Source organism: Branchiostoma lanceolatum, chromosome 5, assembly GCF_035083965.1.
Source record: "Branchiostoma lanceolatum isolate klBraLanc5 chromosome 5, klBraLanc5.hap2, whole genome shotgun sequence".
Lineage (NCBI taxonomy): Eukaryota > Metazoa > Chordata > Leptocardii > Amphioxiformes > Branchiostomatidae > Branchiostoma > Branchiostoma lanceolatum.
Window position 1 is genome coordinate 7,591,509 of NC_089726.1, and position 19,281 is coordinate 7,610,789.

The 19,281-nt window shown below is 42.0% G+C and overlaps 3 protein-coding genes across 3 annotated transcripts; 1 reads left to right on the forward strand and 2 right to left on the reverse strand.

Annotated features, from left to right (window-relative positions):
- Positions 1–4,528: 4,528 nt before the first annotated feature.
- On the reverse strand, positions 4,529–5,299 carry LOC136434750 (protein FAM204A-like). Its single transcript, XM_066427790.1, has one exon. The coding sequence runs from the start codon at positions 5,297–5,299 to the stop codon at positions 4,661–4,663; it is 639 nt and encodes a 212-aa protein (XP_066283887.1). The 3' UTR covers positions 4,529–4,660.
- Positions 5,272–7,225, reverse strand: LOC136434752 (probable protein BRICK1). The gene is made up of 3 exons (XM_066427793.1): positions 7,065–7,225; positions 6,313–6,395; positions 5,272–5,617 (listed from the first exon to the last, which is right to left on the reverse strand). The coding sequence occupies exons 1-3, from the start codon at positions 7,189–7,191 to the stop codon at positions 5,591–5,593; spliced, it is 237 nt and encodes a 78-aa protein (XP_066283890.1). The 5' UTR covers positions 7,192–7,225; the 3' UTR covers positions 5,272–5,590.
- A 1,991-nt stretch (positions 7,226–9,216) lies between these two features.
- Positions 9,217–18,894, forward strand: LOC136434751 (protein RD3-like). The gene is made up of 3 exons (XM_066427792.1): positions 9,217–9,638; positions 14,354–14,563; positions 15,616–18,894. Exons 1-3 carry the CDS (start codon positions 9,492–9,494, stop codon positions 15,847–15,849), a joined length of 591 nt encoding a protein of 196 aa, XP_066283889.1. The 5' UTR covers positions 9,217–9,491; the 3' UTR covers positions 15,850–18,894.
- Positions 18,895–19,281: the final 387 nt, after the last annotated feature.

Here is a 19,281-nt window from a genome sequence, read left to right on the forward strand (position 1 = left end):
GGAAATTCCACCAGCAGAGCAGACTACAACCGGCGTCGCTGTCGGCGCGAACACGTCACAGCAAACGCTAACAATTCTCTTAGCTTTCATCCCTGCGGTCACAAATAGCACACACGCACGTCTACATGCATGCAGTGCTCAGAAGAAACAATTCAATTTCCACCAGAAGGTAATTGGATTGGCGTCGACGCGCCGTTTTGTCATTTGATGTTCTCGGCTCTATTTTTGCCGTTATGAATGATTCATAATGGTACACGTGCGCCAAGCCGAGTGACCTGTTTTAACCCTCAATCTTTTACGCGTGACTTTTAGGACTTAGAGCTAATTCTATCTACATGTAATTTGACGCACATTTGGGATATTGGGAAATTGCATGCGTGGAAATAATTGAAACACGTGTTTTCAGAAAATGTGTCGAATCTTGCTTGCTGTTATTCATGAGAAGCTGAAATTGGCCTGCAGGTCACTTTTCATTGAGGTTATGAGGGAGGACATAGATCCTTGATATCATATACTAGTAGTAGTACATATGAAATATTTACATACCCTGCAAAGGTATAGGATAAGGAAAGGATACAGTTAAACTGCTCTCGGTTAAGTTGATCACATTCGAAGTTCATGTCTTTAAAAAAATCTTAAGTCTTAATTGCCGTTATAAAATCTAAACCATTGCCTGACCGTCGATCGAACAATGGCTCCTCTTTGAACACTCAGGACTCATACGCTTCACGAGCGCCTTCTGTAGTCCTCTTTGAGAAGTGCACTTTTCTCTGGACCATTTGTTGAGCCAACGATGAAGACCTTGGTAAGATGGAAACACAATCTTACATTTCTTAGTGTTCCCTTCTTTACCTCCATGACAGGCTAGCATGTAATAGAACTAGCGTTCCCTGCTGTCAGAAGTAAACAAAGCAAAACCGAAGGAAAAAAAATCGAAGATCTTATGCCTCCATGAAATATTTTGTGAATTTCTTGTTTTGTTCATTATTGTGAGTTTCTCGCTAATTCTGTCTGTGCATTTTGCTGCCTTCCAGTGGGAGTTTGGACCCGGGCCCAGCGTGCGGTAACAACTTTTTCCCATCCTGCAAGTATCCAGTTACACCATTCCCCGCCTCACATCCGATCCTGCCACTCTAGAATAGTCAATTAAGCGCTAACAGACACCAGAACAAAAATAACACTGGTTTTGCTCTCGCAAGCCTGAGAGAAAAACAGAAAACTTTACGATCTTTCCTTCCAACATCTGCTTGGATGTAAACTGAGGACACTTCCAACATGCGCTTGGAGGTAAACTGCGGACACTTCGAACATCTGCTTGGAGGTAAACCGCGGACACTCTCCGCATCACAGCACCCAGAGAGACGCTGCATGTGCGGCGGCAGTCGCCAGGTGAAACCCCACACACAGCGCCGTGATGGTCCACATGAGCCGGAGCCACTCCCGGGAGTCCGACCCCGGCCAAAGGATGGACTGTCGGCGGCGTCGGCGTCGCTCGAACTCCCGCCGGACCTTCTCGTGCCGCCGCTCACACAGCAGGGCGTACCTGGGATCGGGGTTAGATTTATTTCCCGCAGTGCGTTGAATAACAATGGCAATAAAGTTTATTGCATTCTCATGCCCAACTGTGGTTGAATGCTAGCCTCCACCAGGCCCTCCTACGGGCGTATGAATCGTAGAATTCGGCAGAAAAGGGAATAATTAGACAGTAGAGTCAGTCTACGGTGAAGATCACATTTCGTGTAGCCTGCAAATGAAACCCTGGCAAATATTCTCCCTATAGCCGGCGTAGTTAGTCTGGTAGAGACTAGTTGAATGCATAGTTCGATACTTAGAGTATAATAAGAAAACTATGATATGACGCCTGGAGGGAGAGAGCAGCCTTAGTCCGGGCAAGCTGCCCGAAATGATGATGATGAAAAAATTGGTGCAAGCATCTCAAATTTTCTTACGGTCTTCCCCTCCATTGGATACAAAATCTTTAAACTCTATTAAAATTCCACCAGGGTATATAATTCCGTCACCCTGAAAAGATATGTCCAAACAGATCTCCAACCCAATGTCCCCCTGTATAGAATGCACTCCTGTGTGTCTAAACTGTGCACACCCGGGGGGTGCTGCAATAGAGATCTCTCAAACCCACTGTTTTTCAAAATCCGGGTTACACTGGATTTATGTAACCCGGCGGATAGATATAAATGAAAGTTACCACCCTCTAAGCTCATCCATGTAGTTACATAAAATGGCAACAACAAAGATCAGGTAGCCATGAATTGTTCTGTTTCTTACCGACGTTCTATCTTGACCAGCGACCTCCGGAGTTCCTCGCATTCTCCTTCGATTTCTGCCGCCACCTTCTGCACGGCGGCCCCTCGGGCCAGAGCACGCTGTCGAACCTTCTCCAAGTCCTGTTAACGGTCACAACCAACGTACACTAGCCTTGTCAACCTAGCCACCGTTGCAGACTCCTTCCGGCTGTTTTCTTTTTCCAGTTACAGTTTTCTTAATACATTTTTTAAATGTTAATACATCTTTTTTCTTATTGCTGGTCGATAAAATGTAATTAGAAAACGGTAACTTGAAAAAGAAAACAGCCGACAGAAGTCTGCAACAGAGGCTATATAAACCAACTCTTGGACGGCGTACTTTGCATGTATCCTTCTGTACAGCCCACAAGAGACGGCTACACCAAGAGTGCCACCGTTAAGGAATACACTTGTAGACACAAACACCTGACAGCTTAATTCAGATCGGTAATGAAAACGAAGGTTAATATCACTAGTCACTACTGATCACTACTCCATCGCTATTGTCATTGTCATTGTCATTAAGATGATAAAATAATCCTTCTTCCCCGTAGCTGTAACATTTGAGACTTATTACGTTTCACTTACTGTGTGTCACCCAAATCGTGAACAATCGAACTACTTAGCTAGAAAACATGCAGGTCGACTTGTCTCCAAGCAGGTCTTGGGGCAGAAGATAGGCCATCCACCCCAGATGGCTGCCAGAATACATCACGATCTTGCAACCCAAAATCTGCTTGGAGATGACAGGTCGCCGGTAAGCCTGTTGTCTCGACATGAGTCATAATGCGTGATAGCTCCTTACCTCATCTTCTGGATCATCGAAAATGAAGACATCCATTCTTAAGATGCCTTAAGACGTGTAGAGTCCAAGTGTCTAGTACTACTGGCGGCTGGTATCAGTCTTGTTGCCTGCCTTCCAGAGTGGCAGTTTCTGTCAGCATGGCTTGGCACTTAGCGTAAACGGTGTGTCAGGTAGGGGACTTATTTATGGCTGGGCTTAAAATGGCTCTGGACAGTACTTAAAGGGCCATGGCAGCTTAAGGCGAAAACATGGAACCTTCTTTATGTTATAGAAGTTTTTTGAAATCCTTCTTAATCAACGTCTTATGACACAATTCCACCAGGGAGCATAATTCCACCATCCTGAAAAGATGTCCAAACTGCACTCCTGTGTGTCTAAACTGTGCATACCTGGGGGGGGGGGGGGGGGGGGGCTGCACTAGAGTAATCTCCAAGCAGATCTACACGAGGCAAAATCGTAATGTCAACCAGAGAAGCTCCAGTCAGTCAGAGAAGTCAGGCTGACTGGAGTTTCTCTGGCTGACTAGAGCTTCTCTGGCTGACATTACAATTTTGCCACGTGTAGATCTGCTTGGAGATTAGCACTAGAGATCTCTCAAACACACGGTTTTTCAAAGTGGCAGATTTGTGCAACCCGGCGGATTAATGTTGGAGGTTATCACTCCTACTGATTGTGCATTGTTCTGTTGTAGAACGCTGGCCTGGAACCCATCTCTGTTCTAGCTCCAATCTGTTGGTTGGTATTGTGATAGGGCATACAGATAATGGACAATTGTGATGGATACCAGAGATGAAACCAGGCTAGTGAATGCAATGCTAAAAGGGAGCTGTCAAGAAGCCGGGAAAATACACCAAGAATATTTTTCTCTTAAAACACCTAATAGCGTATCCAATGGGTCGAAAACAAATCAGAAAAGCAAGAAACGGCAAAACGAATTTGGTTCTAGCTACCACCTTTCAGAAAAAAATCTTAACTACCAAGACCAATGTTTACATGTAAATGCCGTACCACCAGTCTACTTTTATCAGCAGCTACTTAACCACGTCAAGAGGAAACATTTTACAAAGACATTGTCCAGATGCATGCTGTTGTGCTATGAGTACCCAACATGCACCATGTTTCAGTGAAGTGGCAAATACTAGCCTCCGTTGCAGACTCCTTCCGGCTGTTTTCTTTTTCAAGTTACCATTTTCTTATTACATTTTTTTCCTAATGCTAGCCGGGAATAAGAAGAAAAAAAAGTAATAAGAAAACAGTAACTTGAAAAAGAAAACAACAACGGAGGGTAGCAAATACAATGGAGCACAGTCTTTCAGGTATTCTGCACAAGACTGCATATACCTCATTGACTAGAGGGGGGAAAGGCTATGTGAGTACATGTAGTATCAAGAATATAGTAAGGTCCACCCAGAATGCTATGTTGTTTCAACAGAGAAGTTTATAACAGGTTTATTCCCTAAACACACACATTTATCATATTCAAGTACATACTACACCATTACATAATCACTTCACAATGTTAACATAAGGTATAACCAAGTTGTGTTCAGGACTACATGTTTCCCTTAGTCTCCCATCTCTGTTTGGCTTCGAACATCCAGCCTAGCTGTTTCTTCTTCTTGTGGCCACGTTTCTTGACATCAACGTCCTTGTCTTCCTTCCACTCTCGAGCACGTACCGCCTCGGTGATACGGACAGCCATCTCCCGTTCTGCCAGCTTTTCGTTCAGTTCTTCTGCTTCTCCAACATTCCCTTCTGCAATCGCTGTCTCGATCTTTGCCTCGAGGCCGCTCTTCGGCGCTGGCGTGGCGCCGCTACTTTGCGGCGGTTTGGGGAGGTCCATGTATGCCTTCAGGAGCTCCAGTGGGTCGGGTTTCTCTTCACAGGTCGGAGGTGGTACGCTGTTATACGCCTGTGTGTCGTGGTCAGGTGTAGCTAGCTTCCGGCGCTTTCGGTGACGTCTCCCGCCGCGTCGTCGCTTCATCCTCTTCACCATGGCCACTCTCTCGCTGTCTATTTTGTTAAACTTCTTCCACCTCTCTGACTGAACTTTGTCAGCTGTTTTCTCATTGGCTGGTTCACCCTGCGGACCCACCGCATCAGAGGATTCGTTGCTCGGATCTGATTCGACCTCGTCGCTTGAAATGTCACTAGCTACCGCGAGAAGATCTTCCGGTAACACTCCTTCCATCCTTACACCTGTACACTAATACTTGTATTACTTAAAACTAAGTAAGGACTTTATATCATTATTAGAAATATACAAACCAAATAGATATTTGGCAACACTCAAATTATGTATACCTAGTCACCCTACACTTAATACTCCCGTCTCACCAAGGGTTCACACATGAACAAATTCTCCACTTCCTGCACTGTGTCCTTTAGAATTTAACAATGAGTCCCAGTCCTTTTTATGTTAGGCCTTTCTTGTCACAATGATCACTCCCACTGTCCCTGCATCACTTCACTGCCTAGATCCTTATGTCAGTGTCTCCCCCTTTGTGACCTGGAGAATCAAATTAAAAACTTAAGTTTGGAACATTCTAGGCAAATCAAGGATACAAAACAGTGTATCACTCCTCTTTATTCCTTTCTATGTTGGCTCTAACTACATTTCAACTACATGTACAGCATTCTAACTAAATGCACAGCCTTAGAAATTGTAGCCATTTCTGCAGCTTAAACCATGTCACCCAGTTGTAATATGAAATAATGTTCAAACTTCAGAGCACTTCCAGGCTACTGTGTACCACATCATAGACACTTACATGCTAATCTCCAAGCAAATCTATCAGCAGCAAGGCAGCATCAAAAAGGCCAACCAGTATCCAAAAGGCGTCCAGTAGCTTTGAATGCTGGTTGGCCTTTTGGATGCTGTCTTGCCACCGGTAGATTTGCCTGGAGATTATCTAGGAGCAGCAACTGGTTATATTTCTCACTTATAACCTGTAACACCTATAACCTCCTTGATCACACCTAACCTCTTCAAATCTTCTGGTTACTTTTCATTCAACTCCTACTAATTTGCATTGAAATCAATTTGGTGCAGTTTAAAAGTATCATACATGAAACCATACAGGTACACTGTATCTCCCAGTTTTTATTTGAAATAAACTTCAAATATACAATATAGTATTTTCAACTCTAGACTACGGTGTACCACAGGGCACTTTTAACAGTTCAAATCATGTGTTAACTCACCCGGGCTTCGATGTACTCGATACGTCTCTCCAAGGATGTCAGTTTCTCATTCAGCATGGCAAGTCTGGATCGGCAGGACATGTCTGGGGGATAAAATAAGCAATAAACTTCAAATGTTGAAATCTTTGCAGTAGTTTAAATGTTCGCGGTTTCCTTGTTGTTCCCTTCACCACACAAACTTAAAAGAATCATGAAAATGCTTAACCTGTCTTCTGCCCACCTACCGCCTTGATTTAACCACAAACTTAAAACCACCGAGAACATTCCATTTTCTCCCTACCGAAATTAAATTCCATATAAAACACATTCAACGTTACAGTATTTAGGTACATGTAAAAATAAACTCGCTTCAATGCTATACTATAGAAACAAAGTGAGTCTGGTACCTTTCCTTCTAGTTGGGAAGCCAACTGACAGTTATCATCAAGATAATTTTGTCATGTTCTGGAGACATATAATTAACGTTAGGTCTAGACTACAAAATTTTTGCAGCAACACTAAGTTCCTCCGAAGTAGCAAAGTTTCGTCCCAGCCAAGATGTCAAAGCCTAAATCTGGATAAATTTCTCCTAGCTAGTTCAAAATTCAGTAACTGTGACAAAATATCCATTCCATTGGACCGAAAAACAGCCAGGAAGTTCTAAACTATAAGTATAACGTTATAAATTATTTTGGGGGAGGGGGGCTAGGTGTGGCAAAACAAAACATTTCAGGCCTGCACCAAATACGCGAAGAATATCGACAAATACCCACCAAACGCGTTCAGGAAATCCGTTATCTTCTTTATACTCGCTGTGATGACCTCTATGTACTCTCTGTTGGCCCAGTCTTGCTGAATTTGTCTCTGCACAGCGCTTCCAGTGTCTCTTCCGCCGGCCATCTTGATTTCCTTTTCCGAGTTTTACCGGACATTGCCGAGCGATCTCCGAGGATGACGTCATAGACGCGACCTGAACTGAGTGCGTAAACAAGTTGGGATTTTAACCGCGATGGAAAACTCGTCTTTTTTTTAAAGAAAAATTTGGGTCTTAACTCTGTTGTGCTACCCTTTGTCAATATATTTTACGATAAACTTTAGTTCGTGGTTCGTTCTGCTGTTCGACAAATCTTGCTCAGTCGAAAAGTAGTGGACAACAAACTACCCACAGAGCCTCCACCGGGCCTTCCTACATTTGTCCTAAGGAGTTATGGATAGTAGACCGTCGGCAAAATTAGAGAGAATAATTGATCGGGGAGTCAGTCTGTGGGAAGGGGTATCATTTCCCTGTGCGGGGCAAATGAAAGTCGTAGTCAGAGTACTATAGAGACCACTATATCCACAAAGCATGGGTTCGTGATGGGTTATGACTTATCCTGCATCAAATTCCACTTCCTTTTTTAATCAAATTCTGAGACGAACTGCCTGATTAACTTGTTGCAATTTGGCACCAGCCGGGTTGGCACGGTATCTGCATGACTGCATTATATATATATATAACGTTGCATATGTATTCGTATATAGGTGTCATAGATTTCTTTTTTCCACACATGAGTCGAACATTGATGAATGGGGACTTGTTCCGTGCTCAGTCCTTCAATATATAATGTCCTTGATCTGCCCAATACGGCATTGGGAAGGTCTGGTGGACATTAATCAAGCAACACAATATGGCTGTACGTTCACGTTTACTCAGACTAATCAAACACAAAATGTCAAGAAAAAATACAAAGTACTCTCTAGCTCTGTGTACGTGTGTGATGTGATCTGTGCATGTAGCGCGGAAGAAAACAACCGCTTATATGATTAGGAGGAGTCTACAAGCAGAGGTTCGGCTCCGCCTTGCAATGTTTCAAGTTGACGTCTTTTTTACGCGTTTTATCGGGCTTTCTATTTTGTGAGGTCTTTCTGTTTGCCTGGCGGACAAAAGAAATCCTGACAAAATAGAAAGCCCGAAAACGCATAAAAAGCCCGTCAGAAACAAACCGGAGCCGAACTCAGCTTGGAGAGTAATCCGGAGGATAAATAAGAGGCACGCCTAGAAGAAAATGCATCCATCGATTGATGAAGCGCTTCCCCAAATCTTCTATCTCTCATCGTTATATGAGATGATTGAAGTAGTCTTTGTCAATAATGAGGTAGCTAAGAGAAGACGTCGCTGTGTAAATAAGATGCGTAGCCGTGTGGGCGGCAATACGATATCCCAAACCAGAACCTGGCCCTGATATATTGAAAATCGCCAATCAGCGCTCCCCCAAAAATAAACGCCAACGGGGCAAAATAGAAACATAGAAAGCCCGACAAAAACGTATAAAATCAAAATACGTCAAAAACCAGACAGAACCCAACCTCTGCTCGGAGAGTAGCCCAGAAGGCCTCAAAGGAGGCTAAAGATGCGAACGTTGTCACCAATGCGTAATTGATCGCCCCGGGATTTGCGTAGACCTGTCCCTGGTTGAGCGTCATCATTCCGCGGTGATAATGAGGATACATAGGAGCTGGGAGACACGGCTTTCGCGCATAACGAAAAAATCCATATGGAGTCGATTTATAAAGAAAATAAAATTGTTGACATTCAAAAATACCATTTTATATGCATATTCCAAACATGGTATACGCTAGTACCGTACTAAGTAATACCAATGATTAATTATACATATATTAGGCGCGTATCTACAACCACTTTCTGGAGTCTTTAAAATGGCACACATAGGATTACGAGGAAGTAAGCGGATATTACCTTATATGGATTGATTACCATAAGTAAACCCTGTGTCAATAAGTCGAGAGAAAAATTAAGCTTCGCGTTGCCATGGTGACGAAGATAACGGGCCTTTACAATTGATAATCAGATCGAACCACACGGGGAAATTTCGCACTACGTTATACATTGAGTACCACACGGTCGCTGTGATGTTAGGCGAAGGTAATGTTGTTGTGTCAATCCGCTCTTGAGTAGCTGTCGCGCGTGGGCGTCATTTTTAATCACAAATATCAACGTTTTGCGTACAACGCCTGCGCGAGAGCAATTACTCAAAATGGAGGCCTGCTGTGCTGCATGTGGTTTTATTTGAGTGTATTTTGTAATCAGTTGAGAACAACAGCACGCTGTGAGCCGTGTGTCCGTGCGTGTTGTCCAACTGTACTGCGGACAGCTGTTACAGGTGTAAGGGACGTGTAGCCTGAGCGCCATCATCATCATCATGCCGCTGTCGTCATGGCTGCCGTGGACGGGGAGCGATCAGCAGTTCCCCGGGCAGAAGCCGGAGAGCATGGTGGTGGCGGACTGCCTCATGACCGAGCTGGAGTGGCAGCTACGGGAGGCTGATCGTGCAGCCAGGGAGAGAGAGGTAGGGCGGAGAAACACTGGAGATACTGTGTATCATATACTACTATGTAGCATTTTTAATGTGTAATATGGATTCCGTGAATCATTTTCGAATACCTGCTATAGACGACTTTCCTAATTCCACCTAGGTGTACAAATGGATGACTGACTTCGGTTGTGGGGGTAAAAGGCGGTGAAAGGAGAGGGATGGGCTCCGCTTCGCAAGGCATTGACACAATAGATAAACAACCCACTGCCCCTACGGCCTCAAAAGGCTTATGGGACTACCTCTATAGATGCGAACGTTATCATGGAATGGCCGTTTCCTGTATTGATGTGGTGTAGTGTGATCTTAAATGTACAAAAATGTATTGCGTTATTGTTGATCCCATACAACAGATGGTCATGCAATATTACGCCTAACGTTACATGTCTAGCCATAGTAAACACCAGCCTCCCACAATAGCAAGTGATTTTGTGCAGTGTGAATAACGTGATCAGCCAATCAACGGCCCTTTGTACCTACATTTTCTCTGATCCTAGACGATAATTTGTAAAACATTTGCCGATTTCTAAAAAAAACACAGTCAAACAAGGTAATTTCACCGATAACAAAGGCGGTAGAAATATTGTATATTGATTGTCATGACCTTCAAAGCGTTTTCTTTTCTTAGAGCTAGCAAGATTTTATCTACCAAGGCGCATGGATGGAATATAAAACGTTACTCTTTATGATCTGAATATCTGTAGTTTTCAAAGATAATACATGTAAGGCGACTTTGTGTATTCATGATAGGTCATTTCGCGTATTTTTTTGGCTATTACAGCAAATACTGACAATCTTTAATTAAAGTAGCGGAGGGAGTCAAATTGGGCCGAAAGGTCTTGTAGTTGTATGATTTTTCGGTCTTTCATCATCCTACATAATTTTGGTGTCAAAGACAAATTAGTTTTCCTGGTAGTGCGCCAAGCTAGAAAGGTCATATGCAGACCATGGTGCACGAGAAACGACTGCTTGACATGAAGTATGTTTATTTAAAGAGCTTTTTAAAGAAGCCTCCAAAACTTACCACAATTTCCAAACGTTTACTGACGAAAATAAAACTAGAACATTGTTAACCACCCAAAACCCACTCATTATAAAAAAAGTGGGACACTTCGTCTTCCACTGCTTCCAAAAAAGAAGTCAAACCCAAAAAGCGTAGATTGTATTCCGTAGTAGTTTTTAGAATAGCCATGTGTTCTACTAGTCAACATTGTTAACTCGCATTATCTGCACGGTATACCCTTGCTATGTATTGTTTCATATTGCAATTAGCCCTCGGGCAAGAACTTGCAAATAAAATTATTATTATTATTTACCACAAGGACTGAATGGAATGCAGAAGTGATTTGTTTGCGCAACGTGACGCAGCCTCCTTATGCTACGGTCACATTTGCACCGGTGCCCGTAGAGGGGCGTAGTCCCGGCCGGGCCCCGAAGCCACAAATGTGTCCCGGTGGACGGACCGGGTACCGAAAGGGCACCTCTCGCGTACTCTCCAAGCAGAGGAGTGGGTCCGGCAGGTTTTTGGCGTGTTTTTAGGCGAAAAAAACACGCCAAAAACCTGCCGGACCCACTCCTCTGCTTGGAGAGTACCTCTCGCGGGTGTTCTCACAACTAGCTTACGCCGTCTATTTGTTACCGGGTGCCGGGTTGATCTTAATTCCGGGTTTAAGTCACCGCGGGGCCCGGCCGTGCCCCAAAACAGCCCGGTAGCCGCAGGGTGCCCCACAGGGCCACGTAGGGGGCACGCCCAAAAGTGCCAAAAAAATCCCGTAAACTACCCGGCCTCGACGAGTCTGTTTTTTTTCTGATGGCATATCAGTTCTATTGCTCTCAGATTCTACATTGCACTCGCTTTCTAGTGCACTTGAGTTGTTGCTCAAAGCACCCTTAGTAGCAACGCCGACCCTAGTGCAATAGAAACCGACTACAATAGAGTTGATATCCCGTCAGAAGAAAACGCCAGACTCGTACAGACTGCTAAGGAGGGTAACTAGACGCGCAATGATATGACTTGGGGTAGAATTATTTCCTCTGCTCCAATTTAGAACATAGTGATGGCGATCATGATAATGATGACACCCACGTACCCTCTCACCTAATGCATAAAGAAAGATATCAAATAAGAATGGATGTCAAAGATTTTTCGACCCAATTCGACGCCACTGGTCACTTAAAACAATTAACAGAACGTGTATTTTGTGCAATCACAAAAGAACACGGGATCTAGGAAATAACAGATATTACAGAATGTTGCCTTACACGTATCAGCTTTAAAAACCATACAATATATTGATTAGAAAAATGAAATATTCGTTCCATGCGGCTTGATACATTCGATACAGTTCTATGAAAAAAATATGATAAGTCCAGACAATATCCTTGGCAACATTGCTCTCGTTGGAATTGTTGCATGTACGATTGTATTTCTAGAAATCGGCAAATGTTTGTTTTACTAGCGTCGTCCATGGATCAAAGAAAAGCAGTCAAGTTAGATACAAAAGCCCCTTGATTGCCTGATTATGTTACATGTATTTACACCGTGCACATTTCGCATGTTCCCGATCGAGTGATCTAGAAAGAAGGTGACATGTGTGAGCACACCAAAGGAGAACTAATCTGGCGAAAATGACTTTCATGGCATGCGCAGCCGGCTGGCATGCATGAAGGTGTTTTTGAGCACCGACTTTGCATGCATAATGCATGCACTACAACAGCATGTTGTTAGTCTTTGGCACACTAGCTGAAGTATCGCTTAGAAGGGAATAAGGGCTTTTCCAAAAATGCCTGCCAGTGGTGTTAAAGTAAGTAAATTGAAAACCACCCTCCATACATACGAAATTTAGTAATAACAGACATTTTAAACAGGCCTATATTTAAAAATGGAGACCTACGAAATCACAATGTTTGATAGAGATATATATTTCTATTTATGGTATATGGACAAAAAAATCGTGAAGGTATAAATGTACAGTATTCTATTGTGCATAACTATTCTATACACATGAGCGTCGATGGCTTGTCAAGCAGGGAATCAGAATTATCAAAGATAGAATGAATCCATCAAGTCGCAATTATCTTATGCAATCTTGTATAATCAATCTCGTTAACAACCTTGCACAATACGCTGACACATATTGATAACCAGAGTGTAGATATGACATTGATTCAACGTTCACAACGTTGTATCTGACTGGTATTCATTACGTTTCAAAGAAGGCAACAAATCGAATGAAGTTACATGGAAAACGCTTGGGTGTTATTGAATGAATGAATACCTTTATTGTACATTTGTGCCCCACTGGGCTAAGCACAGGTAACATGTTAACAATGAGATACATATTCATGTGCATATAAACATCTAGTATAGTCTAGTACGTTCGGCTTCCTCTCGCTTTTTAGTAATTGTATAAATGTAAGAGGCTGTATGATTAGTTAGAGTTGGTTTATCGAAAGCTGTAAGGAGCATATGAATTTCTCTTCACAAGCATCTGACGTGGGGGGAATTTACTGAATACATAACCGAAAAGAATGATTCTATCGCTACCAAAGGACAGTCTACAAAGGACAGTCTACAGTAAAATGAACAACTATATTCAATACATTCAATCAAGCGAATTCAGTTTCAGTTCATCAGTTCATGTATCGGCGGTTTTCTTTGTGCCCTGAGGGAAGACCCCGAAATTGTTGGTACTATTGATGAAATACAACATAAAGAAAGTAATATAAGATCAACTTAGTCTTAGATAATACGAAATGAAGAATGATAAACAATAGGTAACAAACGGTGTAGCTCAAATTAAAGTAATTGGAAATAACAGAAATAAATTGTTTTAAACTAGACTTGGAATTGTTATAAGAAATGAGGAAAAAAATAATAAGATCAGCACGATCACGATGACGTCCACTACAGAAACCCTTTTTTCTAGAAATGTAAATAAATTGCTATGTGTTTAGTCTCTTTGTTGTACATCATGTTGCTATTGGTCGATGTACTGAAATAGAAAAATTCAATTACCAAGGTTTGGCCTGAAGGTGATTTCGTGGAGCCCCTCTGTGAGATACATATAAACTAGTAACTTTTGTTTGCAAATTCATGCCCGTAAGCTAACTGCAAGGGTACAAACAGTAAAAAAAAAAGTAACAAGTGTCTATTCTATACATCTAACTAATGTTTCCACGTACATTACTGGGGCCGGGGTTGACTTTTTCTTTGGAGGCAGTGGATAATATAAATAGTCCCACCTTTAGTGATTAGTGTTTTATTCTTATTCTAGTAGAAATGTGGATTTTTTTAGGTCTTCTAGAAGGCAAAAGCTGGGGAAATATTGTTTAAATTTTTTCGAAAAGCTTGTTTCTTTCATCCTTTTAATGAGGGCAGCTACAAATGAAATGTATTTCATATTTGTCATCTGTACCATCCTTATTTAAAGTACTCATCAAAGACAGACTGAAAACGGACACAAACAGGTCTACTAGTATACAGAACTGGTAGCAAATTGAAATTGATTTATGTGAATATGTATATATTATGTGATGTAATGCGTATTTAACAAATTCTAATGTGTATGTTATGTGTAATGACTCCAGGAATAATAGTGAAGTTCACTTGTTTGTACTTCACTAATGGAAGTCTTTTCAACAATACACAATAAAACAATATTCATCCTATTTTGCCCAAACTCCCGTAGGAAGAGGAGCGGCGGCGCCAGACGAAGGTGGACTACAGCTGGCTGGTGTGCACGTCCGCCCGCAGCCGCCCGCGCTACCAGCTGTCCCAGATGGACCGGTTAGAACTGGAGACCATGTGCTCACAGGTCCGGCCGGAGGAGAGCGGTGACGTCATCGTCCGCTTTCGGGACAGGCTGTATCCGGAGATGTCTGCACAAGAGATACCTCTGGTAATAAGATATTAACGTCAACTTAACGTATCTGTCTGTATCTGTATCTGTATCTCTGTTGCTAGTACACTAGATCAGCTTCGCAGGCACGCGGCGCGACAGCAGCTGGTTGTATTACCAGGCTGAAAGACCTGTCACACCTAACCTTTGCACATTTAGCTGCAAGTGAGTATGTTCCTATACTACTTTGCGGCAGATTACGTTTACGTCGTTGAGCGTCAGCTAGTACCGGTGACCTTTAACTGTGAATGAGAAGACCTATAAATATGACAGTCAGTGGGGAAATAAATGATGACTTAAGATATGCATGTACATGTATCAATTTTTCAACAATGAGAATTTGTGACCAAGTATCACGTATTTCATGGCATTTTTGCCCTGCAATACAATTTTGGATGTCAGTTTATATACAACGTTAAATCATTATAAATGAACAATTATTGCTTTTTGCTGACCTATTGTGACCTTTTCGTGAGGCACCATTTAATGTGCATGCACATGGTGTAAAAATGATGTGATCTTTATTCCTTTAGATGGACAGCACTCATACATGCATGCAGTAGACCTCGTGGGTTAGTTAAGGAAATTGTAGTACCTTAGCGGTCCTAAGTGCACTCGTGGCAAGATTTCCTTGCAGGGTATATTTTTACAGGGAGGGGTTTCTAGCCCTTCCCCTTTAACGTGCTCGAGGCACCTCCTCGAACACAGGACCCCCATTTTACGTTTCTTACGAAAGACGGGTGCAGTCCCAACTCAACTGAGATGTCCCCAACCCAGGATTGAACTGAGGTCTCCTAATTAGCAACTAATTGGACCCAGGAGCTAAACTGTGAGGCTACTACCAGTTGAGCTGTAGGGGTTCCGTTCAGTTCAGTTCAATTCAGGTCAGACCCGTGACCTCAATGCTTGTAGGGGCGTCACGACAACCATGGCCAGCAACAGTGACCCGTGCCCATCCTGTTCTGTCCTCGGCCTCTATAGGGGTATCCCTATAGTAAAGTAAATGTACTAAATGCTGATAAAGCATAATCTACCTTGTCTCTCTGCTCCAGGTGATGCGTGCAGTAATCCGGCAGGTGTTCCAGCAGCGCAACCCCGCACCTGACAGCTGGTCTCGCCGCCTGCGGAGTCAGAGCATGATTCTGTGGAGCACCCAGTCCTCTGCCCGGGTCCACCCCTCGTCCAGGGAGTCCAGCAGCGAGGAGACCGGGATTGAGATGGACGCCAGGCGGGTCTACTCCCTCCCCGACTTCACAGCAAAGTCTGTGGCACATCTACCCGTTTAAAACGTCCGGGAGAACGTTGAACTTTTATCCAAACAAGGAACTTTAAAAGTGATAGAGAAAGCTTGTGTGTTACGCCGAAGGGCAGATATACCGGCTACATACTAGTAGATACAGATACAGGTTAACAACAAAGTCTGTGGCACATCTGCCCGTTTAAGGCGACCGGGAGAACGTTGAACGTTTGTCCAAACAAGGAAATCATAGAGAAAGTAAGGATAACACATGCACCTCCTTGTATTGGCCCAACACATGCACGATGCGGAAGACAATCATGAAGTGAATCTCAACTGCCCAAATTACAAGGAACACTGAGTGTCGTCAACAGGTTATTGTTATATCAAAGCGACTAGGTGCCTTGGACTTGTGCCTCCGTTATTTTGCATTGGGATGAATGTGTTCATACTGCATCCGGATATCAGAGTTAACTGTGTACTAGCATTCCTACAGTTGGGTTTTCTGATATCTATTGATAAAGAGTATCTGACATCAGTGGTAAGTTAAAAACTGAGTTAACATGAAAGTCAATATAATTAATGATACAGAGGTCTATTGAGAGACTCGGTGTTTTATGCAAGAAGGACTGAGTTTTTCTTAGAATTTATTTGCTATTTGAGGAAAATTTGCGGGTTTTCTGCCCGTCACATGACATTTCCCTCAAATAACAATGTATGAGAAATTAATATTGAAATGCGTTGATGAAGGTTAGACATCCAGGTAGTAAGATACGCCAAAAATAGTTACTCAAGCAACTGGATAAAATTTTGAAACAGTCAGACGTTTCAGACAGCATCCGCTGTCATTGACGTTTCAGACACCATGTCACTGACGAAAGACAGCGGATGCTGTCTGAAACATCTGACGGTTTCAAAATTTTATCCAGTTGCTTGAGTTTCTATTTTTGGCGTATAATATTGAAATTGTTGACAATATTTCAGTACTTTATGATAATACACATGCTTAATAATCCATGTTTAATAATCATGATATATATATGCTGTCTACTTCAATTTATAGATAAGGGGCACTGAGGGCAGCAATGAGATAAGTATTTGAGCTATAAAAGTACATCTAGTAGTATGAATATTGATAGGATATGATGATATTTTAAACAATACGACTGAGCCTAGATTCAGAATCAGTATGTCCATAGTCCTGATGAAGGGAATTGAATTTTTGTACACTACTCTTTGCGTACCTCATGAAGGATGCAAATGTTTCAATGCTATAGAGTCCATTCCAAGTCACCGCGAGGGTTGTTATTGTCATAATTTAGAACTATTTTCAAGTTATTGTTATTATTTGTGTAAGAGATTTGATACTTTTGAAATATTTTGAATGTGATTTCAACTTTATAGATATTTCTTAAGTTTTCTAAAACTTTAGAAATATTCATGATGTAGAATATGATATTTACAATGGTTTCTAAATAATGGCAACAGCATTCTACCATTATTTACAATTATTTACAATTTCTTACCATTTTCTACCATTATTTGTAACATCTCTATAAATAGGTCAGAGGGCTGGGAAGAAAGTAATTCACACATCCTTGCGAAGTTTAGGGAAGAATGCTTTCCACAAAGGACCGAGCGGTGTCCTGCAGTGAAGTCTAAAGATGTACAAAGGCAGACAGAAGGGCCAGATTAGCGCCTACTTTTATGGGGGCAATCACCAATCTACCATTGTTAACCATTTTCTACCATTTTTTGTAAATATTTCTAAAAGTTAGATAATCACATAGATGTTTAGAAATTATTACAAATAAAGAGGTTTTTGTGCAGTTACTTTCAAAATATTTCTAAACTATCTAATTAAATTCAAATAAATTCATGTTTTTGTATTTGATCTTTTAGAAAAATTTTGAACTATTGTCAGTCAGAAATACTTTTATTAGAAATTTTTCCAAATGATTACAAATATTATCATAAAACCCTCGCGGTGACTCGGAATGGACTCTATTAAGCGTCAGAAACACTATTCATATCTAAATTGTTGCGTATTGAATTTGAAAGTTGTTCGCTTTTGCATTTGAAGATCTATCATAATCTCTGAGAGAACGAAGCAGGGAAGAATCGTCGTTCTGCAATCGAAGATTCTGAAATGTGTAGGTGTCTGGGGGTTTCTTGATATCCAGATATTGTTATTATCTTGAAAATGACATCTAAATTTGTGTAAATACTTGGTAATTGTTTTAACAAGTCCTATTGATGTGTTGAATTTTAATGACGTTCTAAGGCAATTAAGGGTAACCGTAGCTTTATCATTGTGATATTTGTCAAATTAAGAGTATGATGCGTACTTTGCTGTGAAAACAGTCTGTCTGTGGATTAGCTCAATGTGTACGCCTCAGAATTCTCTGGAGTAACGTTACATGTTTCGGTTCCTAGAACATGTTTCTTCGGTTTCTTCGAAAATTGGTTATGCCGGACATAAAAAGCTTTTGTGATATTAACCATCGTTGTTTGTGTTAGCCTAACCTCCACCAGGCTTTTTACGGGGTATGGATCGTAGAATCCAGCAATAAAACGAATGATTGGCCAGTAAGAGTCAGTCCACGGTAAAGTTAACATGCACAGGAAACCCTATGGTGGTTAAACTCCACACGCAAATACTCTCCCTATAGCCGGCATAGTTAGTCTGGCAGACAAGTGTTAGCCCAAGTTTCTTTTTTTCTGTATCTGGCAGTCTGTGTTAAACACAAACTTTCCGGGGTCCGTGGCTCTATGCATATATGGATGCCGGGCTTCCCCCGCGCATATAGCCCGACCAATGGGAAGGTGAATGCTGATTTTAAGGCTGCCAGGCTAGATCTAGTCAGGCTGCGTATCTGTTGCTTGTATGGATATGTGCCATGTATATGCTGATGGATTCGCAGTCGCTGGGAACCAACGCCCTGATACCCATGATGCAATGTTATGATATGTCGCGTCATGCAATATGTTCATACATAGTAATTCACAGCCGAACTTGATTTTGTCAATGGCATTTCATAAATCTGTGCTTGCAATGTTTATTGAACTTGATTAAAATGCGTTTTGAAAAGTACCCTAGCTGTTATGGCCTGTTATTTCATTTGTGATATTATATTTTTCATCATGATCACTTTGCTGCAATACACTTGTTTTGTGTTCATATAAACGTTTCTCAAAACTATCCAGTTTCCAATGTCAGTTATAGACGACCTTTGCAGCGTTGCCAGGCGCTTTAGTGGATCCAAAACGAATGGTCATGCGCGTAGTGCAGGGGGTCAGGGGTCAAGGACGAACTTTTTGTCCGAACGCCATAGACCGAAATGCAGCATAGTAAGGAACAGGGTAACCGAATGGTTATAATGAATACTAGTAATATCTACGGACCATCTCCAACCCAACGCCCCCCCCCCCAGTATAATGCACTCCTGTATATCTTAACTGTGCATATCTGGGGGGTGCT